At 36.6% G+C, this 26,724-nt stretch overlaps 2 protein-coding genes across 10 annotated transcripts in view; both read right to left on the bottom strand.

The window, feature by feature from the left end:
- LOC131786186 (arf-GAP with coiled-coil, ANK repeat and PH domain-containing protein 2) overlaps positions 1-17,857 on the bottom strand; it is a 77,295-nt gene extending 59,438 nt beyond the window's left edge. Inside the window, exons 1-30 of one of the 9 annotated variants that reach the window (XM_059103194.2) lie at positions 17,691-17,856; positions 16,004-16,061; positions 15,405-15,463; positions 14,752-14,866; positions 14,208-14,266; positions 13,526-13,588; positions 12,963-13,020; positions 12,697-12,762; positions 12,499-12,543; positions 11,458-11,553; positions 10,876-10,950; positions 10,376-10,419; positions 10,120-10,182; positions 9,690-9,741; positions 9,294-9,397; positions 8,891-8,951; positions 8,311-8,367; positions 7,662-7,732; positions 6,889-6,953; positions 6,561-6,624; positions 6,040-6,109; positions 5,727-5,818; positions 5,014-5,635; positions 4,573-4,633; positions 4,353-4,420; positions 4,138-4,247; positions 3,418-3,478; positions 3,168-3,217; positions 2,796-2,851; positions 1,472-2,252 (exon numbers count right to left, since the gene is read on the bottom strand). In XM_059103194.2, coding sequence (XP_058959177.1) covers positions 2,137-2,252; positions 2,796-2,851; positions 3,168-3,217; positions 3,418-3,478; positions 4,138-4,247; positions 4,353-4,420; positions 4,573-4,633; positions 5,014-5,635; positions 5,727-5,818; positions 6,040-6,109; positions 6,561-6,624; positions 6,889-6,953; positions 7,662-7,732; positions 8,311-8,367; positions 8,891-8,951; positions 9,294-9,397; positions 9,690-9,741; positions 10,120-10,182; positions 10,376-10,419; positions 10,876-10,950; positions 11,458-11,553; positions 12,499-12,543; positions 12,697-12,762; positions 12,963-13,020; positions 13,526-13,588; positions 14,208-14,266; positions 14,752-14,866; positions 15,405-15,463; positions 16,004-16,061; positions 17,691-17,743 — 2,634 coding nt within the window. In that variant the 5' untranslated portion in view covers positions 17,744-17,856 and the 3' untranslated portion in view covers positions 1,472-2,136. Of the gene's footprint in view, positions 1-1,471; positions 2,253-2,795; positions 2,852-3,167; positions 3,218-3,417; positions 3,479-4,137; positions 4,248-4,352; positions 4,421-4,572; positions 4,634-5,013; positions 5,636-5,726; positions 5,819-6,039; positions 6,110-6,560; positions 6,625-6,888; positions 6,954-7,661; positions 7,733-8,310; positions 8,368-8,890; positions 8,952-9,293; positions 9,398-9,689; positions 9,742-10,119; positions 10,183-10,375; positions 10,420-10,875; positions 10,951-11,457; positions 11,554-12,498; positions 12,544-12,696; positions 12,763-12,962; positions 13,021-13,525; positions 13,590-14,207; positions 14,267-14,751; positions 14,867-15,404; positions 15,464-16,003; positions 16,062-17,097; positions 17,225-17,690 lie in introns of those variants that run through there. The other 8 variants (XM_066172356.1, XM_066172353.1, XM_066172354.1 and 5 more) reach the window with 8 other exon arrangements.
- Positions 17,858-20,134: 2,277 nt separating this feature from the next.
- Positions 20,135-22,771, bottom strand: LOC131786180 (uncharacterized). The gene is made up of 3 exons (XM_059103187.2): positions 22,628-22,771; positions 22,354-22,453; positions 20,135-21,866 (listed from the first exon to the last, which is right to left on the bottom strand). Exons 1-3 carry the CDS (start codon positions 22,769-22,771, stop codon positions 21,532-21,534), a joined length of 579 nt encoding a protein of 192 aa, XP_058959170.2. The 3' UTR covers positions 20,135-21,531.
- Between the last annotated feature and the right edge of the window lie 3,953 nt (positions 22,772-26,724).

The raw sequence follows: 26,724 nt of genomic DNA, 5'->3' as shown, positions 1-26,724 counted from the left end.
AATAGTGTGCGTGACTTGGCAATCGCTATTATTATGCTAATGTTATTATACAATTTTTAGGGACTGTATCGGAAATTCCTCGATCGGTATCCTCGCAACTTCAAGATTTTCTTTTTCGCGATAACGCGCCGCTGTTGGGAAAATTTTAACGACTTAAATCTAACCGTTTCAACGTTATGATGCTGCTAAGTTTACATTTGACTGATTTGAATCAAGGTAAAGAAATCGAAAGATTACGTTTTGTTTTTCGTTGGACAAATTTTCAACATGTTCTCCTGTTTGTTGCCAATTGGCGACTTTTGTCGAAATTCCAGTCGCCAAATGTTCTCTCGCAATGGCGACCAAAATGGTTGGGGCTTGGGGAGCTGCGCTAGAGCCCGAAAGATGCTATATTATAAAATGATATGGACAGTTGGCAATCTTCATAGGTTTATTTAGGTTTGTTTCTGGCAAGAATGTGAAAGGTGGAGTATGTTTTCAGGGAGATTTGTTTTCACATTAAAATAATTGAAATAAAAGTATTAGATCCCAAGTTTTGTCTGCATTCATAATTAATAGAGCTAAGCATTTGGTGTCATAAACAAACCACATTACCACAGTTTGAAATGGAAAACAAAACAAAACAGTTTTGGAGGTGCTTTTTTTCTACTTGGCACCGTTTTTTCTCTGAAGTTTCTAAAATGCTTTATTTGCGTCAACTACAACTTCAGAAGTTTTTATCTTTGCTTCTTCGAAAGAAGAGAATAAATGAAACCTGAAGCGGACCTTTTGATTTGCTAATCAGACTAAGAGACAAGTTGACAGTGGTCGTAATTAAAATATTTGGGAGGCATTGCTAAAAGTTGACATGCACACCCTTAAACCTGTTAAACCGCTGAGGAAGGGGGGTATCGGGGTCTATTAGCAGCCGCAATCATCCAAAACCACACAACCGCCATAATATTGGATCAAAACCGAAAACCGCATGCAAAACAGTCTTAAAAATTTTAACATCCTAGTGATCAAAACCCTGATCGATCTGATGCAGTGGTGACAAGTGGAGCATACAGAGCTTTTTGGGGCTATTCGAGATCAGTGGAGACGCATAATTGCCGCTCAGATCGCAGAGAAACGGGACCCAAATAGGAAAAACCGAAGTTTTCTGGCACAAAGATCGAAAAGCCAATCTTAAAAATAGCCAAAACCGCAAAACCGAAAATCCCAATACCCCACCTGAAAGTGACTAGGATCTAATTTCTCCTCACACCTGAATCAAACATTGAGGTCACAAGAATACAGGGAATTATCACCAAATAAATCAGCTCTTGTTTGTTAAACAAATTCTCCTTACCAGCCCCTCAAGAAATGTATGGCAAAAAGTTTGGAGAATATGTATACTGACGTTAGGGTGTAAAAAGGTAAACATAAATGACAGGATATATCAAACCTCAACATTTCACCATTCAAAATGACAAAAATTAGCTGATGGGACTTCAAACAAAAAGGCAGAGACCACTCTGTTTTTATTTTTTTAAATCAATATCAATCTAATGGAGGATACCACTTAGTCTGGTCAAAATCAACTAAATAATGATTCAATACTAGCTAGTCTGTACAATTTTTCATAACTGAGCATTGTAATATTAATATAATCATGTTCAACTTTGACTTTTTGACCATAGTATTCATACAGTCAACTCTTCATTAAACATTGATGTCCTTCCTTCCATTCAGTTGTCATAGGGGAAATTTTATTTACAAATTTCATTATTTTTTTTTAACAATGATTTACTGATATGTTTTCTATTCTCTGTTCTAAACGATGCTGTTATTATCATGGGGATAATTTTAAATTCCTAATGAATAAAAAATATGTTAATTGTACAGTTCAGTTTTCTTACATTACATGACAGTAATATTGTCAGTGTGAACATTAATTCCTGATTGGTGCAAATTACTAAAAACTAAACATAAATTGGAAATAACGTTTTACTCCTTTTGTGTTTGTGGTAAGATTAAATCTAGAGTGAATATTCAAATTGGTTTCTTCGATGAAATGAGAATTTGTTTGCTTATTTTTGAGGAATGAAACATTTTGATGTGAAGTGACCTCAAATATTTGTTTTCAATTTAAGGTGGAACAAATTGATTTTGTTATCACAGTTGTGTCTGTCTACTTGGTCCACTTGAATCAAAATTGCGTTTAAGCCTGTCAGGATCTCTGGATGCCATATTAGAAAAATCTCTGAACACATCATTGAACGTAACATCACCTGAAACAAAAAAAATGACAGCAGTTAGTCTTTTAATCCATAAGAGTGACAAGGTTCTGATTTCTCTTTACAATCTATCCCTTATATCAATTGTTCAAGTCACGAGAATGAAGGAAATGATCAGCAACTAACGAAGTTCTTCATGGTTTTACAAATTCTCCTTGTTAGACCCTTGGGAATGTATAGAGAACAGTATGGAGAATATGCATAATGATGTTGGGGTGTAAAGGGTTCACCTTTACACCCTTTGGAGTGATTGATGAGTAATTTCCCTCTGCAACTAATTATAATCATGGATAAGTAGAGTGCATTTGATTTATGATATCATAATATTTTTCATCATACTGCTTGCCCAGAAATATCCAGGGATAGTGGACTTTCATTGTAGACAAACATGATGAACAATACAGTGGTTAGATTATATTGCTTACCACTCCTTAAATTCACTGATAATTAAAACAACAACAACAACAACAACAACAACAAACAACAAACAAAACAAATCAGAAAAAAATAGATGGAGCACTCTTAAAAAGATCTTACCCTGGGCAATCTCATTATCTTCTCTCATTTCTTCATTCAGTCTTGCCAGTCTCAACCTATAAACAATTTCATTTTTCACCGTCTAGTAAATGTTGACAAGTTAGAAATGGACCAAAAGCAGCTATATGTTTACCGTAATAGATACCAAAATAACCTGACATCCAAAAACAAGGTGTAGATATAAAATTTACAATTCCTAACAATGATTATTTCACAAAAGAAGACAATGACTAAAGACTGCTGTGTGAATTCCAATTCCAATTTTTTGGGATTCTTTCATTCACCTCTTGAAGGATAAATAAAAAAACCAGTTCCTAGGAACAGCATCATAATCAGACAATATCTACTGTTATATTGCATTTGGATACTTACAGAGTAACAATATCTGCATTTGTTTGTTTTAGTGCAATTGTAAGAGGGTCCTGAAATTAACAAAAGAAATTGATCAAGAAACTTTCATGAGCACTGTTTTTACTGCCACTTGGGACCTTTCATGCAACATCTACTGCTTCCTCTGTTTTCCAGGGGAACACAGATTAATTTGGAAGGAAAGACTGGCAGTTCATGGGAGGTTGTCTCCAAGGGCTTTTTTCATGCATTGCTACATTATGTTCACACTCACCTCTCCATTCTCGTCAACATCATGCTGGTTACCTCCTCGCTTCAGGAACAAGAGGATAGGACTGAAAATAAAGGAGCAGTATTAATATAAGTGATGACAGATGATGCCACAGCTGGGTGAACTGTTTTAAGCCCTGGCCACACCACTGTGTTGTGTTCTGGAGATAGACACTATGCTAAGGAAAGAACTGGTTGTTAAGAGCTACAGGAACTAGGTTTAAGTACACATAGTTATGGAACTTTTACTGGAACATGTGGTTGTAAGTCTTAAACTTACTAATATTCATACATTGATAATAACAACTTGAAGCAAAAAAGAAAAAGAAATAAAATGCTTTGCCTTACAGAAACAAGCAAGGTTCTTAATAGACTCACAAAGACTGCAGGAAATAGTGAAGGTCAGAACAAAAATTGTTCTAACAAAATAGTCACAGGCCACAAAGGATTGTGTTTTCCAATCCTCTAGGTGAGAGAAGCCTACAGGAACTAGGTTTAAGTACACACAGTTATGGAACTTTTACTGAAACATGTGGTTGTAAGTCTTAACCTTACCAATATTCATATACTGATAATAACAACTTGAAGCAAGAAAGAAAAAGAAGTAAAATGCTTTGCCTTACAGACACAAACAAGGTTCTCAATACACTCACAATGACTGCAGAAAACAGTGATGGTAAGAGAGAAAATGGTTTTAATAGAATGTTATTTTTGATCAACTCACCCTGTCTGCCCAAGAAGTGCTGCATGATGAAGTGCACCTCTTCCCCTCTTGTCTTTCTGGTTTATTTTAGCTCCATTTTGTAAAAGGAACTCACAAGCTGGTAATGATCCCTTGAGGAAGAAAAATAATAATTTCATTACATGATGACCCTTCCATGAAGGAATTGCAAGTACTTAGCATAGCAGAACACTGTCAACAGAAAGAGTCAAACCTACCCCTAAGACAGACTGGTGAAGTGCTGTTTTTCGTTCATCTTCCTCATTTACCCAGTTCACTTTGGCACCTGAAAATTTTCCATAAACACTTTTATGACTTGTACATTTTTGAGGAAAGTGGAAAGTTACACACAGTTTGTGTGATTACTGTAAGTATCACTTTCCAGAAATGTATGTGCAGCCATTAAATAAACAATAAGTGCAGCATGTTCTTGTCTACCTTCTGCAAGTGATGCAGCCATAAGAGGAAGACTCTTCCATTCTGCTGCTTTGAAAAGTAACTGCAACAAAAACCCACAATTAAAACAAGCCACAAGCAATGTCATGTACCATTAAACTGTTGACCCCTGAGAGTGACCAGCATCTACTTTTTTCTTACAGTTTCAACCATGAATCACACATTAAGATCACAAGAATAAAGGACATGATCACCAACTAAAGAGGCACTGAATTGTTAAACAAATTCTCCTTGTCAGTATGTCACTAAATGTATAGAGAACAGTATGGAGAATATGCATGCTGATGTTTGAGTGTAAAGGGTGAATAATCACCACTAAGTATCAACTTAATAACTCTCAGGACATTACAAAACAGCATATGATATAACAAATAAATAAATAGATAGTGCAGACCTCTTTATTTGGTAATTAAAGGTGCATACCCTACTGGGATGAACTCTTTTCAACACAGCAATCGCTTTCTCCTTGTCCTCCTTCAGTCTTTTCTCCAGGTCACCATCCCCATTATTCTGCACTCTTTCACAAATGGTTGCCTCATGAGTCAGACCATCTTCACTTATGGTTGAATCAAATGAAACTCCCCTATCTCTACCCTTGTCAGAAGACATAGCTGCTCCGATGGAGGCTGCCCGTCTCCTCTCACTGTCTTGACATGATGTTGATGGAGCACTAGTTCCCGGTCTGTCCTCATCATGTGAGTCACTGCTAGCAGTCTCATCACTGAGAAAACTTGAAGCAACATGTTCTAACTTTTCAGAGTCTTCACTTGCAACATCTGCTGAGAGTATTTCAGCAGGGGCACTCTTTCGGTTGTCCATCTTTGACTTTGACTTCACGGCAAGTTTCCGTTTGAAAAGTTTACTTTTTTTGGAGTCTGTTCTCTCAACGGCCAAATTTGTGCCCCTTTCCTCGTGGTGAACTTTCATTCTTGCAAGATTTCTAATGATCCCTTTGTCCAAAGTTTGACAGTTTTTTAGAAAGGTTTCCAGGGAAACAAACTTATGTTGTACATATTTTAACTTGATCCAAGTCTCTCTTTCACCCCTTTGACAAAAATCATTTGATAATTATTTTCAAAAAATGTTAACTACAAAAATTTAGGAATTCATAATTTATTTAAAACAACAAACAGTACCTGCTACTTTGAGGAGTTGGTTTCTTTGTATGGGAGTTGACTTTTGCTTCAAGAATTCCATTGACCAATTCATTTCCCAATTCTGTCATTAACTAAAAACAAAACCTTGAGTTACTATAACATTCATTTTGTTCTATTTTACCAAGTCCTTTTCTTTAAAATTAAAAATATTCTGTCACCAAGTTAGAGATTATGCCTTGATCACTTTGAGACACAAGCTCAATTAACATTATGTCAGCACATTGTCCAGTAAAACAGTTGCAAATCCAAAGCATTGTGCTTACAAATAACAAAAGTATGCATCCTATATTACCTTGACTTGCTCTGGTTCCCATGCATCAAGGGTCAATGAGCGAACCTTGGAGACGTGGACACCCAAACTCCTATTAAAACAAGCATTACCGGTGGGTCATTTCTTAAACTACATGATTGTAACTTTTTGATCTCTCATAATATTATTATATGTCAAATTTAAATACTTACAAAATAGGTAATTATGCACTGGACAGTTTGTGACTCAGTCAAACACACTGCCCTCAACTGATGATATTTGGACCCAGAGGCATGAATTTACTGAATTTTTGTTTGGTTGTTTTACCTGCTAATTGGACTTAAGAAAAACTACACAGCAGCAAAGCTGAGCCTTCAAGCTGAGCCTGCACCACTGATCTTAAGGATCATGGCATAAACCAGATTATTGACAACACATGCACTCTACAATGCATATTGAGATCCTTCTAATATTACAGATCTGATGTAACCATGACTAGGAGAATGTCATTATGGTAAAAGCAAGGGCTATTCATAAAAAAAGAACTTTTTTTGTAACAGTACCTGTGAATACCTGAGCATTCTATACACAGTACAATTCCCATGTTAGTACTTGCCCAGGTCGGATCTAAAGGATAAAAAATAATTTGCATTAGAGTTACTTACTACTGGTAACTACAAAATATAAACCATTTAAATTAAAAAAAAAAAAAAGGAAAAAGAAAAAGAAAAAGAAAGGCAAAAGCAAAGATTCTAACCCATGAAAGGAGGATAATAAAAAAACCCTACATTTTCATTGCAAAGGCCAAATGGTATTAAAAAGTGAACTTTCTTTACACGATCCTATGACCTCAAAGCTACCCTCTCCCACAGATTGTTGTACTATGCTCACCAGTGCTGCTGCAGTCTGCACACTTGTCATTACCAGAGACAGCTCTAATAACATCAAGATTACTTCTGTCATTGAAAAGTAATAAAAACTGTTAAAACACCAAATGAATGTAATTATTAATATTAACTGTTAGTGAACCAGGTCCAAAATGGAGTGTCATCTGTATGATCCAAGAGAGTAATGTCTATGAAATAACAGGAAGGAATGGCACAGTGATGGGAGTGGGGATGACACAGTGATGAGAGCAGGGATCTGGGCCACAGTGATGAGAGCCGGGATGGCACAGTGATGGAAGCACAGACCCTTGCATTATTGATGAGAGCAGGGATGGCAAAGTAATAGGAGCAGGGACGGAACAATGATGAGAGCAGGGATGGCACAGTGATGGGAGAAGGGATGGCACAGTGATGAGTGCAGGGATGGCACAGTGATGAGAGCAGGGACCATGGCAAATTCATGCAACCCAGCCATGAGCCCCCACGCAGAAAAGGGAAGCAGACCTAAGTCACACTGAATAAATGGTGGAAAGAGTGGGAAAGGGGTGGGGAAAACTACCTGGATGATGAACTGTCAGTCCAAACCATGCTGCAAGCTCATGCTCAAAGCACGTGCAAGAATGCCTCAATCAGAGAGCACATGGAATTCTGACTTGTGCGCATATGCAAAAACCGCTGAATACTACTGATCCTCTTAGTTGTCAACTCTGTTAAATTGCTTTTAACTGCATCAAAGAAATCTCCACCAACAGTATGCAAAAAGCAAGACAATCAAACCTTGATGGTCCAGAAACTTTGTTGAGAGAATCCATACTGTTGCTCATAGAGCCTGGCCCTTGTAAATCACTCTGAAAAAAATTATATAAATTCTATCTTAAACTTGAACTAAAAAGACAGGATAGGGATATCCCCTGAAATCACAAATTATAGGTAAGGTGCACATCAGTGACAGCTCACAGAGAAAGTGTGTAGAGAATCAATTTAAAAGTAGTGAACATTTTAAACAAGAGCTAAAGAAATGAAAAAAAAAAAAATGGAACAGTGTAACAGTGACCAAAAAAGTAGCCAATAATCTATTTCATGTGCAGCTAGTGAAATTGATTCAAGGTATAAATTGAAGAACTTGTCCCTGTGTCATGTGATTTTTATACAGTAGTTTTGAGGAAGGTTCTTGGAGAAAAAGACTGAAAGTGCCTGTGGCAATCTTGAAAGGTACCATGCAATTAATCTGGTGGCTGCTAATTAATGAACTTTAATATGCCAAATAAATAAATAAATATATATTGCTTGGATTCATCAAAACTGCACTGCCTTGTCCTCAGAGTCACATTGTCTCTGAAATCCTGAGGTCAAGGAATCATGACTTAAAAACTACCCACAGGGATCACATGCACTATGCGCAAGTAAGTAATTTCAATTCACCCACCTTATCATTGTTACTTTGAATACTGGTTGAGCTATTGAAAGCCTTGTCAATACTGGCCTGTGAATCACCACATAACAATTAAAATTTTAGTAACAGTATTTTGTTAGAAACTTTCTTATTGATCATCAAGTTAAGGATTCACTTCTCTGCCAACACAACACAACAATTTCTACAAAAGCTGATAACTCGTTCACTTCTACTTCAAGCCTACTTACTACAATTTTCAGTTGAGAGAGGGGCTACAAAAGTTTGGTGACCACATTTTGATGTTAAAAATGGGGTTGTTATCATGGGCAACTGGTGCTGTTTTCAGGGTCATTTGTGTCATTTGATTTCTTAACACTCACATGCTTGACAGTTTATGGTACACTGCTCTGACTTGAGATTTGGTTAACATTGGAAACAAGGAAGGTTGCCCTTGAAAACAACATTATTTTACAAACAAAACAAAACCCTGTCACCAACCTCACTCCACACCTCACTCAAGTTCACCATCAGCAGAAATTCACCCACAACATTTAGTGTACATCCTTAGACCCAGTTCCTATGTATTCCACTTGCCTCAATTTGATAAACTTACCTGCATAGCTTCCATCCATTCCACTTGCAGTGCTTCACTATCTGCTTGTAAATACCATGATCTAGTGATACAGAGTAGAAGATATCATTTTCAGTTAACTCTAAACTCAAAAAGTGATTAACATGTCACTTCTCCCTATAATATCTACACATTATCCAGCAAATGGGTAACAAGAATACTCAAACTTATCAGGTAAAGAGAATACTCAAACTTGTTAGGAAGAAGTTGTTATCTTGATCTAACACCAATTCCTGTAACCAATTTACAAATGTCTTGCAGTTTGAGGGGAGAATTAACAATCAGATCTTGGAAACAATAACTATTGGTCACTCAGATGCTATCAATTCTGAGTTGTCTACTGTGTATTTGACAGATTTGCAAAAACAGAATTCAGTAGCCTTACTTTGTTGGTGATACCACTTCAAACATAAATCTTCTTTCCACTGTTTCCTCTGCAAGCCTAACTTTACACAATCGAAGATCTTCAACAAGTACTGTTTGATCATCCTGCAAAATTGAATGCAAGTGATACATTAACTGCATGTCATCATCGAATCCCTTCATTCATTTGACTGTACAACTGAAAAAAGGTTTTAATTAAAAACTTCAATAAATTTCCTTTGTATTCACAATTCAAAGCATGATAACATGTGCATAAATAGGTGTATGTACCTGGCTGTTGACATTTGCAGCATGCATGTGATTGACATAATCAGAATGTGACACCAGAAATTGCACTTAGTGATCACACTCGTGAGTGTGTGTAATCTAAATACTACAATCATTCAGTCATACACACCTTTAATCTCTTCTGATACATCAGTTGGTTATTCTGAACTGTGAAATATCGTCTTTGGGAAAATAAAAATGAGGTATTTTACAATGAAATCATTTAAGACCTTAACCCTTTACACCCTAATATCAGTATGCATATTCTCCATACTGTTCTCTACAAATTTCATGAGGGACCAACAAGGAGAATTTGCCTGACAATCAACAGCTTTTTAGTCAGTGATCGTCTCCTTTATTCTTGTATTGTAAGGAGAAATTAGATGTTAGTCACTCTTAGGAGTTAGAGGGTAAATCAGCTGCTGCAGTTTTACTTCAGTGTCAATCAGTATCCCATTAAAAAGTACTCAGATCCACTACAACTTCTGAGAGTCAGAGCTCTAACCTGTAGAATATTTCAGTCTAAATTCACCCCTAACTCACTGCTACCACACACTCACCTATGCCAACTTCTAAAAGCATTACTGCTTTTTTTAAATAAGTAGCCTTCCATTACTAAACCACTGCAAACAAATAGAAGATGAAAATTAACCCATAAGCACATGAACACAAACATGATTTTCACCAAACTGAATGCACAAGATTCACTCCTCAAAGTAAACAGAGATGTTACAAACTTTGAGACTTTCCATTTTGAATGATGTAAAACATGTATTGAGTATTGTTCAGATACCATCAACAATTATAACAGTTTACCTTGCATCATTCAGGTTTCTTCTTCCTATGCATCCACTCTCCTCCTAAAATCACAAATCCAAGATAGCAAGCCTTGAGTAAAAGCCATGAATCTCATAATCTGGTATTTGACAAATTTTCTGCCCCTTGTTTTTTGCACATTCGACCATAGAAATCTAATGGAATGGTTTCATAGACATTCCAAATCAATTACAACTCACTCACTAATCTCACAATCTTTTTTTGTTTTCTCACAGCCTTACAACAAGACTCAATCTCACTTTATTGGGGGGAAATTGAATGAAAATGGGAAATAGAAAATTACTGGTAAATGATAAATATATGGAAACATTAACCAATGTATAAGTTTTGTACCCAACTGTATAATTTTTTTGCCTGTCTTTACCTTATTTTTAAACAAAATTCTAAGACCCATGTTAGGAAATTTTAAACGGCTCTAAGGACAGAGCAAAATTTTTAAGATCTTAAATCATTATTGTAATAATTGATATTATGCCCACCATTTTCTGGACCAATGTGTGTCTTTCCTCCATCTCTTTTTTGTCCATTGTAAACTGGACTGACACTTCTTCCACCTGGATTACAGAATTTGATACACAGTTGTTTAGCGTCACTATCAGCAGACTATTTCCAATTGATCAAAACCTGTCCTCTAATATTTTAACCCTTTCACTCCCAGGAGTGATCAAAGAAGAACTTCTCCTCACAATTTAAGTGCAACTCTTAGCATAAAGTTGATAAGAAGATTGAAAAATATCTGACGGGGGATACTGTTTGATAATTACAACCAAATTCTCAGAGCTTAAATTATAAGAAATATGTGGCAAATGGTGTGAAGAATAAATCTTTAGATCCTAAGAGTGAAAGTGTTTCAATTTTTAAGTTCACAACTGCTTCTGAAATAATGAATCATTGTTTAAAATTAATATACAAACTCTTCCATCAAGGAACAAAAAATCCTAAAAGGTCTGAGAGAACAAGACAAAGAACACCAAACTTGTTGAATGTTGCACCAATGGTATAGTAGAAGCCAATATCTTCATTGTTATCAAATTATTAATAGTAAATCAAATTCAACCCACCTGATTTGACACCCTCTTCATGTATGCATCTAAATCATTCATCAAATCATAACCTTGATGAAAATATGTTGACTGGGCATGCATAAACTTCAGAATCTATAACAGGAACAAAAACAGACAAGTTCAGTTTCTTCTCCCAGTCAGTCCTACTCATTCAATCTGTACTAAGACTTCTTTTTGAATTTGCAAGGACAAAAGAACTTTTTAGAAAAGATGGACTATCTGCATGAAGAGGTCTAATTAACACTGCCATGTTCTACAAGGATTTCCAGCACTGAGAAAACCTGCAACCGCACATGTGTAAAATTATAATTATATTTTAAATGTGTTTGACATCACAATCAGCTGCTGACACATCACTTGTTTATTGTGCCACTCTGTCAGGCTAATAAATGAATAGCTAAACATTCACCATTCTTAATACAAGGTTGTTTGGTAAATTTGTGACCATGGGAGGCAAAACAGACACAAACGGAAAACTGTTAGAATAGCAAAAACACACAGATGACAAATGGTTGATGAACAGTCCTTGAGGCATTTGAACAGTTTGCCTAACCATTTAAACTGGTGAATAAATTATTTGAGAGGTTTGGTCAGCCATTTGAACAGACGAGTAAAAATTTTTATCAGATGGGCAAACCATTCAAATGGGTGAATAAATTAATTGAACAGTTTGATTAGCCCTTCAAACGGTTTGCTTAGCCATTCAAATGAATGAATAAAACAGATAATGTCAAATGGACTGGCAAGCCATTCAAATGGATGAAAATATTATTAAACCATGATTGGTTGTGGGATTGGTTTACCAATCATATGGATGAATGAGTTGCTTAAATAGTTTGCAAAACCGTTCCAGTTGCATAACTTGATCATGGAATGGGCAATTATACTCTTGTCATTTAAGGCCTATAGTGATTAAATAGTAAACAAAATAATATGTGTTCTCTTGTATGTAAGGAATTTTCCTTCAAGTGTTCAACTAAACACTGCAAGAAGAATTCTATATCTCTGTGCATCCATCTATTATCCTCTACTTCTTACAGTGTCTAGAACATCAATCCTTCTTCGTGACTGTAAAATGTTGATCTGCAATACAAAGCATGGTTTTAAAAAACTGACAATAGTTCTTGGAAGGGGGGTAAATTTCATGCTTGCTTACTAGACAATACAGCAACTATTGACAGAGATTCAATGAACATGACAAGCTCAAAATCGTCACTTCTACACTTTATCTACAACCTGGAAGGCATAGTCCAATGCCGTGTGGTTAAAACATGTCTGATTAGCTTTCACTGCATTCTTAACCTGTTTTGTGGAAATTAAAAAAAAAAAAAAACAAAAAAACATTAAATTAACTACTAGGTATTCAGTGTGGTCCTTCAATCGTCATATATAATACAGATTGGTAGGCACAGTAACACACAGCAAGTTACATGTACAAACATCTAGGTGGCTATGCAAAATTTTTAGCAACTACACATGAAGCTCTACAACAATAATCTAACCTCCTCCACTTCAGAGGCCTTACAGTGATGTGGAAGCTGTGCATTTCTTGTCAAGGCACTAAAAAGAAAACAAAACCAAAAAAAAAAGTCATTCAGTCATACTATGGAGTAGTGTTTCAAGTGGTGACCATTTTTGTCACCAAGGTGAATGGAAAAAAATTTGGCTGATACATTTTTAGCAAAAGTTGCTAAATGGCCGATTTGTGTGCAGATGCCACATAGAAATCTGAAAGGTTTGCATTTGTCAAAAACCTTTATGATCTACATGCACAGTCATAAACCAGTTCCAGGCTGTTGCCACTTCCTCTTTCCTTATTCAAGTGTTGAGCCCTGAGATGTTAAATTAAGTGAACCTTACAAAGACTGCCTGCAGCTCTGATGACTTTTTTCTGATTTTCAGTTGCCAAATGGCAAACATATTTTGAACTTAGAGTGCTTAAGAGCCTTATCTTGAAAGCCAATGGGCAAATAAGAGAAAATCCAACATGACCCTTTAGTTACAGCACCAATTATTGAGCTCATGTCAAAAAGGACAGTATACATGTCAAAAATTACACACTCACTTATCCAAATCATCACTGACTTTGTCAAACAGCTTTTTAGCATCCTTAACCTTCTTGACTTCCCTGTAAATGGGAGAAAATAAATAGTATTTAGTTTTGCAAAGATTTTTGATGTTCATCTACTTTTTGAGCAGCTACAGGTATGTTCTAAAATTGTAACAATGACAACACACTTAATTTTCTTTTTAGAGTATATTTGATTCAATAACTATTATTTAATTGAAGTTGCATTATTACAACTTGTTTAATTCCTGCTTTTAACAGCTGACAGTCTCAATTGGAATCTTGAATCAATATTGAATTGTGTAATTAAAAAAAATGTAAATAGGCTCATTTTACAAGAGTAGGCAAACAAATCAACTGACAAAACTACAATGTACTATGTAAAAAAAAAATGAAAAATTCACTTTTTTCTTCTTTACTTTCCATTTAACTTCTCCCACATTGTACCTCTCCCCACCTCAAACTGTCCATTGCTGTGTAAGAACTATGCAAATCTTAGAAGGAAAAAACTTTTACAGAGAGAGGAGAAGGATTTAGAAAGGTTAAGGAATTGAAAAGATGTGATTTCATCAAAATTTTCAAAATACAGGTGGGTGTTAACCCTTTTGTAGTGCAATGCAGGTTATCCAATTTCCCTTTTTAAGACAAACCTGACAAGAATTTTCACAACCACACTTACTCTTTGATAAAAGTTCTCAGTGTGCTTGAGATTGATTTTTGTGCTTGCTCTAAAAGAATCTGAGGAAAATACAGATACTGGTTATTTCACCAAACATGTCATCAAAAATCCAATTCTAGGTGATGTGAGAGAAGAAAACATTTTTTCTCTATGCAAGGTATGAAGTCAATGGTGATAAAAGGGAACTGTCAAAAACACGATGTACACATATACAAAATGTATTGCAAATAAAAGAGTTATCAGTTTATGCTTGTTCTTGTTTAAGGCAGGGTGTGGGGTATGTGAAGCCATATAAAAGGTTCACAATTCTCCACTGTAACAGCTTCTGTTTACCACCAGTCTAATGATATAATCAACATATTGTTCTCCGTGACTGCCAGAAAACAAACACAACAAAATCACAAAGGGCAAAAATTCCATGTAGAAAATTTTTTTTTCTATAAATAATTTTTACTAATTGAAATATTACTTTTTAAATGAGATGTGATTTTAAGGAAGGACTATGGACTGTTATAGAGTTGACAATTAATGAAATCTCACTCACTGATAGGAAGCTCTGAAGCTCAGTCAGAGCACAAGAGAACTTGTCCAGTGTGAATGACACCAGCTCATCTCCTGCAAAGTACTTTGTCAGGTTGTCAATACCACTCACTAAAGCACTGAAGGAAAAGTGACGAAAGCCTTTATGTGAAAATACAGTCATGTAACTAACAAACAATTCTTGTCTGAGCTATTCAATTCCGAATTGTGCTATCCTAGACTCTGGGTGCCACAAGAAACCAACTTATGTGATTGGGTGACCTGTATCACTTTGCTGTTATATAAAAGATGTTATGACCTGGTCAGGACAACCCTCATATGTGAAACAAGATCCTTTAGAAACCCAGTAATCCTTTAACCCTTTACACCCCTGCATCTGTATACAAATTCTCCATACTGTTCTCTATACATTTTCCATAGTGCTGAGCAGGAGAATTTGTTGGACAATCAAGGTTTCTTTTGTTGGCAAACATTTCCTTTATTCTCATCACCTTAATATTTGATTTAGAAGTGATATGTTAAGGAGAAATTCAATGTTAGTCACTGTTAAGAGTCAAAAGGGTTAAAGAGTAAAGCTTTCAAAAGAGGGAGAAGTGAAAGACCAAGAGAAAAACCACAAAAAGAGATCAGAGTTCTTTAACTGTGTACTGGCACTACCTGGTGGATAAGTTGAACTGTTTCCCTGTCTCTACCATTCCACCACAAAGCTTGATGAGCTACAAGGAACACAAAGGCAAAAAATTATGTTGAACTGATGCTGACAATACTGCAATTTAAGAATGCATCTTATTCAAAGTTATTATAAATTAAGTTCTGCACAAAACTTGGTACTTATTTTAAACACAAACAAGAAATATTTAGCTCTCTGGGCCAACTAAACTCAGTCAATAAACACCTTGTCATGATTTCTTCTCTTCATTTTTTTGCACTTTCTTCTTGCTTGAATTTCATAGTGAAAAACACAAGGATATACATTTCCTCCATCTCTACTTCCACCATCCTATGCAACCCTCAAACAGGGATTTTTCTACTGTTTATCAATAAAAGTGCACACTGAGCCATATGGCTAACACAACGATGTAAAGGGTTTGAACTTAATCCAAACTTATTTCTTGAAGCCTTAATACTCAAAGGTCCACATATTACTGGAATCTATGTCTACATTACTTTTCTATTTCTGAAATTCTTATTCTCCCAGTTTCTGATCTTTCTCTATTTGATGTACACACTAAAAACAGAAATGGTCAAAAATTCACCTTTTCTAAAGCAACTTCCAAAACATTGATATCTTGTTCATTTTGATCAATCTGTAATCTATATAAAAAAAAAAAAAACATTTACTAGGGATCAATACTGCTTAATAAAAGTGACTAAAGAATGTAAATAATCTATATTGATATTGTTTACTTCCTCTGCTTCTCTGCCAGACACTAACATTACAAACTGAATAAGTTTAATAATATGAAAATGATCAATGATCATGAGTGGCACAAGAATGTTTATATCATGATCAAGACTAAAGGGAAGAGCCAGACCAAGCCTTAAGACAAGGCACAGAGGTTAGGGGACTGTGCATGAGATACTTAATGGAGGTCATTTTAGAAAATAATTTTAACCATTCACTCCCAGCAGTGACCAAGAAACACCTTCTCCTCACAGCATCAATACCATGACAAGCAGACAAATAAAGAGGATCTATGAAAATATCAACAAGGATATTATCATTTCATTCAATACTTAATTATAAATTCTCAAACTTTTGAGCCTACACTGGCCACAATTGCTTGGTGAAACTCAAAAAATGAAAAAAAGGACACAAAAATATTACCACTCTTAAGAGGAGGGAGGTAAAAGCTCTTCTTTTAGGAAAAGCTTTAAAATAAACAGGAATTTCCAGAGAGCCTTATGGTGTTTACTGGCACAGCAATACGATACTGATATTGCTGAAGTATGTGCAAGCAAGATTAAAATCTTGCAGACTGAAAAAAACAAACACCAATTTATACTTGAGGATATTTAATTCCTCAATAACATCGATCTTAAATGCCACAAGGGCAAAGACAATGTGACACCATTGAAACTCTTTTCATAGTAAACAGAACGTGCATAATGCACTTCAAAAGAATTGAGGCAGAAACTAATTAAAGAAGCAACTGGAAATCTTCATTGACTGATTTCAGTATTTTTTGTAAAATGTTTGTTTGAAATGAATAAAAATAACTTAAACGTCCTTGATCTATCCACGGACAAAGAAATCGAAACTAGGTCCATTAAAGCTTAACTTGTAAGTACAAAGTGCGAAACATATTATCCCATGGCCAGCTAAAATTAAATACAATTGACTTCTTACCAGAATTTTATGAAAGTTTTGGGCAAAATCAGCCACATTTAACCAAAGTTGGATTTTAAGCTTCTTATTTCATTTTCTCTAGTGCTCAGTCTAATCAGTGCAGTTGTAAACCTGAAACAATTTATCGAGCATGTGTGAAGCCATTAAAATCGTAACTTGAGTTGATGCCGCTCACACCTGTCTGAAAGTTGTTCAGGAATGATGTCGTTTGAAAATATCCGTTTCTATAGCAAGCGGATAAAACTGAGCACTTTTTTCATATGTCTTCAAAAATAACGCGTTCATGAATGACTTCACGTGCAGTTAAAGTTCAACCGAAAGTTGAACCCGAAAAAAAAACTTCTAAAAACATGACACCTGAAAATTTGTCCAATATAATTTGAAAACTACACTGAACTGAGGAATCCCACGACGATTTTTCAAACTAAATAAGAAAAGAAGTCACTTATCACTGAGAAAACAAGGGAAGTAACGCGACCCCATGTCATGTTACAAAGAATAGCAACAATTGAAAAGTAAAAGCCTCGCCTACGATCGCGAGTCCTTCCATATAACGGACCTCAATTCTAATAAAGAATCTTATCTTTGCTTACCTGAAACGGGGAGAGTCTTTCAAGCACTCCTCGAATTCTACTGCCTGCTTCATATTGAGTGCTAAAGGTGAAGTTTAATGCCAACGAAGCCCTTCAAACGACTGACAACATCCGGAAATGCTGTTACTCTCTCTTCATCTAGCCCGCCATATTTGTTTTCTAAAGTGGAATAACTAGTTGCCAGTCTCCGACCTCTGACTCCGAGCACGAGTTACCTAATATTCTGCTGGAGTGGGTGGGTGGCTGGAAGATTCGCGATTAGTATTCACAATTCCGATGAGATTTGAAAGAAAATTATAGTTAGATATCACTCGAGAAGCCTCAAAATTTCGCCGGACTGGGCTTTTATTTCCAAGTAATTTCATTATACATTGTCAATCATTCCCGATTCTCTTACAGATTCTACAAAAATGTTCTGTCAACGCGCTACGGATCTGTCAGTGAATTTATTGATCCTGTTTTGTCACAAGGAAACCTTAGTTTGCAGCTCTTAGTGATTGAACTGGGTTCTTAGCCGTCTTTTTTCTTCTTTCGCATTAATTACTGTAAATTACTTTCGTGGCAAATAAGGAAAAAGGAGAACTAAATACAACGAAACAAAACTAATGTTAGTTCAGAAGAGATTTTTTAAACTTATAAAATTACGACTCTGTAATTACTCTAGAGAGGCACTAGCTCTCTTTTCACTCGACTTCAGATGTTTGTGTCAGTCTTTTATAAAAATGCTCTCATTTTGAAAAAGAAATGAGGATAAACTTAGAGGACGAGTTCCAAAATAAATATTATTATGAAATCAACGGGTAATTATGACTAGCTAAGTTAGTTGAACGATAAACGCACCGAGTTATTTCTTTCTTTTATTAGGTACAAAATTGACTAGCTACTAAGTTACATTTTTCGCTCGCTGCTGTACGTCTTCAGTCCTAGTTTAAAATTTATTTTTGGCCTTGAAAAAGATATTTGGAAAAAAAAAGTGGATTTAGCAACTTTCGCTTGATATGATAACAAAAAAAGTATTTGGTAGAAAAATTTAACCAGACAAAGATTTTAGCCACTGCAAATATATCAGATCAGCCTTTGAATTTTTTCCTATTCTTTATGTCTGATTGGTGTCCGGAATTAATCCAAATGGTATAAATTCATTGTTTTAGAATAAAATAGATCGTAGGTGCAAGCACGTACATTAAAAAAGATCTATATATTTCTCCGGCACCTTTGCTGACATTAAAAAAAAAAACATAATTAATCTTCTAAAACAGAAGACTTGTTAATAATAAATAGATTTTTGAAATTTGTCTTTGAATGGATTCCCACGAAATAACGTGTTCTGATTGGTTATTTAATGATCCAGTTTGCGACAGGCGCGCGCCTTTATGACGTGAAATTCGCGCCAGTTGTCAGTGAAAAAAGTCATGGCTGTCTTCTTGCAAGCCGGTCCTGCCTGAGAGACAGGATTTTTCAACGAAAATTTCGCTTCGAGATGAAAAAGAAACAGTCGCCGAAGAAATCTCCGAAAGAACATCACATTTCCAAGGCTCAAAAAGGTAATCATGAAAAACTCAGTATCAAAAGGTGCGTCGATCCCGCCGTTTTGGCGCTGCGAAAGGTTTCAAACACGGAAAGGCCGCCAACACCATATGAAAACGAAAACAGAGCAAGTGAACAAGTACTCGGCCCTGTATTCGTACCAAACAAGTTTATGAATGGAAGCCAGAATTATACGCAGTATGCCCGAGCCCTGCCATCTGCCTCATGGCCTGTAAACAGCTCTCCAGCGTTTTGCAAAGTGGATGGAAAAACTTCAAACCTTTCCGAAATTTACGGAATTTCAAAACCTGAAGGAACATTAGCTAGCAGTCTCCCAGCTGTGGACAAAAAGGGGCCTTTTAGACTCTCAAACGAGGAATTAAGAACCACAAAAAGAGCTCCGTTTCTTCCTAAGATTGATGGAAATTCAAAGACAAAATCAGCTTCGTTTCACAGTGTAGTTTTAAGCGACCAAGGTCTTGGGCGAAGCCCACAAACAAGTTCGGAAATGATCAGACTCCCACCTGCAAAAATACATAACGGGAATATTACCTGCAAAGCAAACAATTCGCCCCAGCTGTCCACTGATGAAAAAATTACAATGAAAAGCTCCTCCTCAGAGGATGTTGGCTCGTCGGAAATTGTCCCGAAGCCTCCAAGTATTTCTAAAACAAAAGACAAGAGTACGACACGAAGAAAAATAAAGCGAAGGAAAGCGGAAGATGAGCGAAGCAGTTGAAATCTACTACTCGAGAGTAACAAGCTTCTAGATGAGCTCAGAAGTGGCCTGAATCAAACCGTAACGATCGACGAGTTATGAAGCTGCAAGGCCATTGTGTAGAATTGAATTAATATTCTTTATGTCAATATTTAGGCTTTCAATTTTGAAAAATAATTTCGTTATTTATTTTGATTAGTAAGTTTGACATCAAATGCGACACTTAATTTCCATTTTATCGAACTTTTTATCTGCAACCTTTAATTCTTAATAGTAAAAAAGAGACCAAAAATGTTAAGAGTCTATTTATGATCAGCCCATGTCGCAAACAGTATTTTTTTTTCTAAATTACCGTGTTTAACGTTAGGTCAACTTGAGGCGGTGTTTCAGGTCATACTTTTGTAACTAAATTATTTGAACAAAGTCGATAAGCTAAAATATTAAGAGAAATTAATTCCATCCTTAACATGAACAAAAGCTGTATATATATTGCATGACAAAAGAAATTTGAACATTTATTGCTTGTTGTCTTTAGACTTTAAACTAAATGTAACTGATTCCATTCAAATGAGAATCAAATATTTTCAAAAGTTCATTTTTCAATTTTTGGAAACTGCCGGTAACAATATCTTAAAGAAATTCAGACTTGATCAACGACTGGATTAGTTCCTGAGTACTCTTTATCAACTGAAAATTTAGCGGGCTTCGGTCAGATTGTGAACACAGCATCACCAAAACTTACAAGAAAAAGTATATATAACCTCCCTGACACTGTAAATATTCAATAATTATTAGATACTATGGTATAATTATTGGCTTTTACAGTATTATTTGTATGAATGTTTGTTAAAGTTTCCACTTTTTTTAACACAAACAAATGTGATGTTATATATATTAAAATTGGTCAATAACTCAGCTTTACATATTCATCATACTTTCAGGGTGGGTACTCCCACGTCTGCAAGGGAAACGCATTTCGCTCTCAAATTAAAAAAATTTCGGAACTTTTGTGCGTTAACTGAAAAAGTAAGCTCATAAATATTTCTTGTGATTGTGTGAAAGACGTTTTTAACGCAGTTATGGTCGGTTTTAATAATTTTCATTCAAAGTTGCCAAGGAATGTTCGCTCTTCAGATTTATTTAAACACAACCCCGTAGCTTAAAATGTCCAAAAATATGCTTTCAAAAATGAGAAAGATGTTCTGTCGAAGAAAGGCCTCATAAAATTTCAAATTGTAAGTTTTTAAAGATATATTTAGTTAACACCATCGAACTATAAATCCTCTGTGAACAAATAAAAAACAGCTTGAAGTCCCCAAGATTAGTAATGAAACTAAAATCAAGAATCTAAAATGAACAGCTTAGTCCATAAAGACAATAGATGGTTACGAGTTAAAAGTTAATTCATGCACGTTTTCAGTTTCAAAAGCTCGCTTTCTTCGCACAAACTCAACAATTCTAATTATCTAGCTCAACTGAAACGTTGTTACTCTTAATACTTTTCCATGAATGAGAAATTTTCAAAATTACTCCTCGAGATGCTGAAAACGGCGATGAAGACCATATCGGTGCGTGAATCTCTAAGAAGTTTACTGTTCAGTGCAGGACTGTACCGACAGCAGACTGTCTTGTTGGAAAACCAAAACTGTCACCACCATCTCTCACAGAATCGTAGACGATGTTAGACGAAATACAGCGAGGGGTGAAATAACGAGGAGTGGGTAGAAGCACTGGTCGATAAAGTGTGTTCCGGGAGTTGTTTTTGATATCATATTCACATTCATTTGAGTTAAAAGAATACGAGGGAGTCGCATAGAATGGCGACGCTGTTTGTTCTCGTGGAATGTCAAATTGGCTCTGAAATACCAGTCTTGTCGGTGCTAGACTTTGGTTGAAAATTGCAGGGGTTTCTTCAAGTCCTACCGTGGTTTCTAAGGGAAAATCATGAAATGATGATGATGATAAACGCAGGTAATTTCGAAAACTGTGTCGAACGTACAGTGAATTATATTTCCATTCATACCGCACGAGGCAAATTGCTGCACGGTCGAAGTTGTCATGGTTTAGCTTTATCTTTATCATTACGTCGTAAACAAGCATTTTATATCAAAATTTAGAATAGCAAAGATAGAGGAAACTCATTGTCCCTTACATTGTGATGCTCGAGAGTTTGATACGAAATTTATTAGAATTGTCTTTCGAGCTAGTGTCTCGCTCATTTATACTACAATTTGGCGCGTGTTTTTTAGACTTTGCTCATCCTCTTCGACTCAAATGATAGCGGTGAGTCTCATTGTTGTATAGCATGAGAATCGAGGATTGCCTGGGTTCGAAAAAAAGCAAAAAACAAGTATAACCGTGATAGTTACTACGAGAAATTTGCCATCAAAACTTGTAAGTTTTTCTATGGAATCGTACCTCCCTGTTTGTCGGCTTTCTTCTCGTTTTGCACTTTCTGAATGAATTTGACGGTTATCTCCAAAATTTCCGCCTTTTCAAGTCTGCAGCCTTTCTTGATCTATAAGCCAATGAAAGAGTTCAAAATAGATCGAAAAATACAAACATTGAGATTAAAATACATAAAGGGATAGCTAAAACAGTGGGTTCAATGTATAAGAAGCACGCTTAAAGAAAACTCCGCGTGGTCTTTTACTAAGGTGACAGCTAATTCTGACACACAGACTGCACCTACCTCCAGCTCCCTGGCTTCAGGGATCAGCCGTTTAATTTGAGACAAGCAATTGTTGATTCTTTGCCGTCTTTTTCTTTCCATTTCAGGTTTTTTAGGTGACATAATGGAAGCACAACTCAGTTTATGAAACTCCTGCCTTGACATTTGGCGCCCTTTCTGCGCGTGCGGCGTATAACTGCCTCGCGCTTGTCTCACGACCAGGGTTCACGGCATAAGAAGTCCATACACGTTCCCGCCTCTTTTATATGCTAGCAAAATATTGTCATGTTCATGGGAGGGGAGCAAAGAGAAAAGTCTAATTAGTTTTTAAGTGTGAATTGTGATTATTTACATCCCAATTTACATTATGTTGCCTTACAAGTCTGTCCTTTCCCGATTCGACCGGAACTGTCCGACATCAGACGAAGGTGTCCGAAATCAAACCGAACTCTTCAAAAGTTGAATGGGAACGTCCGAAATCGATCGAAATTATCCGAAATCGGACAGAGATATCTGAACTCGGTCGGGAGACTGGTGCCCGAAATCGGATGGAACTACCAAAATCAGACTAAGACGTGCAAGAAAGTATGCCGTGATTGGCACTCTCTATACACTCCAAAGTATTTTAACCACTCAGGGAACTCATACAATTTGGTCCCCGTCATCTCGAAGTCTTTTTGAAGGTAGATCCGAAGTACTTTTATCAAAAAGCGAAATTTTTTTCTAGGATCTTCAACAGAATCACTTTACGGTGCAAAACCTTAAAATGACATTTAATCAAATTAAACTCACAGTAAGAAGGTAAGAAAAATTATAATCTTCTTCTTTTCTACCTGCACACAGGGTCTCAGATCAGCTTCTGTGTGTTTTTCATAATTTTATTTGCCTAAATCTGAGGAAGAGGTTAGGTATGACGTCTCCAAGGATTGATTCGTTCTTTAGACAATTTTTTTTCAGTCTTGACTTCTCTATAGGGGTAAGAGGGGGGTGCGGTGGAAGGAGGTGATCGGTCCCATCTTTAGCCTCGTTAACCGTTGGAAGTACAGAGAGAATGGCATAAAAGAGTTTCGGATCAATATCAGTATCTGGGCAACTGCCCACCTACCCCTCCCCTAACTCAACAACAGTCAACTGACAACAATTTAACGTTAATGTTGGGTTAAGGGAGGGGTGGGTGGGCAGTTGCCCAGAGACTGATATTGATCCATAGATTCAGTGTGCAATTTTCGCTTTTAAGCAGGAATGTGAATCAATAGAGCCTAGAAAAGGCGTTTGTTTAAGACTAACCGTTTACTCTGATCATTTTGTATCTCTGCTCTGAAGCTTTTACACCTCACGCAATGCTGCCCTTAGCATTTTCACAGTTGTCCCCTAAAATTGTTATGGGATATAAGGAACAAAATTGATAGATATTTATAAACTATAACCAATATGCTGCTACTCCAGTTTTTCTCAAATGATTTCATTCTGAGATAAGGTATTCTCGAAAGAAACAGCAAGGTACGAACCCAACGTTTACTGGCACAAACTTTAGGTTGAACACAAACAGTACATTGCTAAAGGAGCGATAATCACTCGCCCCATTTTTAAAAGGCGGATTGATTGAGTAAAGTAAACGAGAGAGAGGCACCTTTATTGTTTTTTTTCCATGCTGAGCGTCTAACTTGAATGTCTTAATATTCTCCTGAACACCTTTTGTTTGTTCCCATTAAGTAACGAGTGACAAGAACAACCTTGTTCCCAACGTCCTCTCTCATCCTCCTTCAAGAAAAATATCGGGGGAGGACGAGAGAGGACCCCGGGAACGAGGTTGGGACGAGAGTACGCTGTGTGATGTAGCCAGGCGATGGCTGCGAAAGAGATTAGAGTCCTAATCATTCTTGCAGTCATGTCCACAAATCCAGGGTCTCCATAGATTTTGATTCTCTGGAGCAGCAAGTGTCTGTCGATCAGTGGTAGGTGGAGGTACTTGAGGGACCAACCCGAAAGATGTCGGCTGATGTAACATGGAATCCGAAACAAACCAGGTGGAGATTTTGGAGTGAAGGCCACTTGATATTCCGATGGTGTGGGGCGGGAAATGTGGAGAAATTGAAGAACACAAAGATTTGAGGGCATTTAAGGGTCCCTTAAACGTGGTTTCCACGGCAACGCCGTCTTTCTTCTCCTCAAGTCGTTCCTCAGGTTTTCTTTTGTCATAACCAGTTTCGGCAGAAACGTTATTGACTTTGAGAGGACAGGTCTTGGGAGAGAATGACGTTTCCCTTCCCCTGACCGATGCTTCTATGGGCGCTCGTGATAACTTCACGTTGAGATCATCAGTGCATGAAAATGTATCAGTTTCGTGGACAAAGAGCCGTTTCTCGCAAAAGGAACACAAGCAACAAGTTTGATACGAAGTGGTATCATAAAGTTTAAAATTCTCGCGTTCTGTGGAGAAAAATAAATTTGTCTTTGTTTCAATGTTTTACCATTTGGTATATAACAGAAAGCTTATGCAGTTTTTATTCTCTCTGAGCTTTAGTTACCTTGTTGACTGGATCGAATGTAATCCACAACTAGCTGAAGAATCTTTGTTTGCCTTAATCGGTGGCCAAGTTGTAGCTGTTGATAAATTGAATAGCAATGGTAACTAGCACCCAGTTCATCGGGAGTTCACTTTTCTATCCATTATAATTCCTAAACATCTTCGCTTCTTTTGGCAAGCAAAGCCTTAGCGCAAGAAATCGAATAGCCTCTTGATTTGTTAAGCGAACGCCCCGTCAGCTCACAGAACAGAGGGGTTCTGAGATGAGAATAGGGTCAACCTCGCCCCCTAGGCGTTTCTCTTTGAATGTGGCAGGGGGGAGGGGGGAGGGGGTCAGAGGATTCATTTGGCTTCATGATGAATCTGTAAATCTACGAATTTGTATCGTAAATGGTATACTGGGTAAGGAACCTATTTTCTTGCTAAGAAACTCTCCTTTGAAGAAAGGAAAGCTGGTAGCAACAAATCCCTTTTTGTTAACGGCAACCGACATTCTGACTTCCTTATGGAAATTAACGCGACTGGGTCTGCGAGAGAATTACTCATTCATAAATAAACCATTTCCGGCAGCATATATATGCAAAGTCGATTTCTTTTTTCATGTGAATTGATCTTAAAGTTGTTAATTAATCTTTACTTTAGAAAACTGCCACGTTTATACAAAATCCAGTTTTCGTTGCATCAGCGTGGAAAGACCCGTGATCAAAGTATGATATTAGCGGTAACCGCGCTCCAGTAAAGTTCTAGCCAAACTGCTCATAAAAATTTTCAAAATCGGTTACCTGTTTTTTAGCCTCTGGAATAAGCGAGGCCAGTTCTTCTAAGCTTTTCTTGATCCTGTCTCTTCGCTGTTTTTCCACAAGTTGTTTCGTTTGCCTTCTTTTTGTCTTCTACATGAGCCGGACCGCCAGATCCATGCAAAGCAAAAATTAAGATTTGGCTCTGGAACTACATTTTTCCGATTCTTTTTCGAGATATATCTATTGTCTGAATTAGTCATACGATTGCGTTACCTTGGCTAGAGCGCTTTCCATTGCTTTCACGTCAACTGTAACAAGATTCTTGCAAAGTTTTCAATGTTTGTCAAGAAGTGAGGTACCTTGCCCCGCTACATCCATGTGAACTGCCGAATTATAATGTTCCAGGCCCCATATAACTTTCCCGTCAAGTATGATTGACGTTTCAGATGCCATTCAAGATCAAATCTGCAGATTATCCGTGTGAAAATTTTCAGCTTCACGTGAAGTGTTACTTCAACCCGGCGCCACACAACAGTTTCATCCAGGTGTCGTGAAATCGAAAGCCAATATTACGAAGGTGTGATCGAGACAAGAGATGAATGAGTTTTACTTCCACAAGGGTTTAAGGCATTAAAGGTTGAGCCTTTATCATTAATGTCCAAGCGAGTCTCTCAAAAGCCATGAAAACTTCTGCAATATCTTAAAAGTTCATCATCCAAATTGAACCAGCTCTTTAACGACTTTTTCGTGTAAAAAATATTTCAACGGCTGAAGAAAAAAGTCGGTTATTATCCGAGTGCTATCTTTCGAAAATTTCTTTGCCTGCTATCATTTCTATTAAACTTTTAATA

The sequence above is a fragment of the Pocillopora verrucosa genome, chromosome 9, assembly GCF_036669915.1.
Source record: "Pocillopora verrucosa isolate sample1 chromosome 9, ASM3666991v2, whole genome shotgun sequence".
In the NCBI taxonomy this organism is placed as follows: domain Eukaryota; kingdom Metazoa; phylum Cnidaria; class Anthozoa; order Scleractinia; family Pocilloporidae; genus Pocillopora; species Pocillopora verrucosa.
Note: the sequence above shows the minus strand (reverse complement) of the source record. Positions and strands in the feature narration are given on the sequence as shown.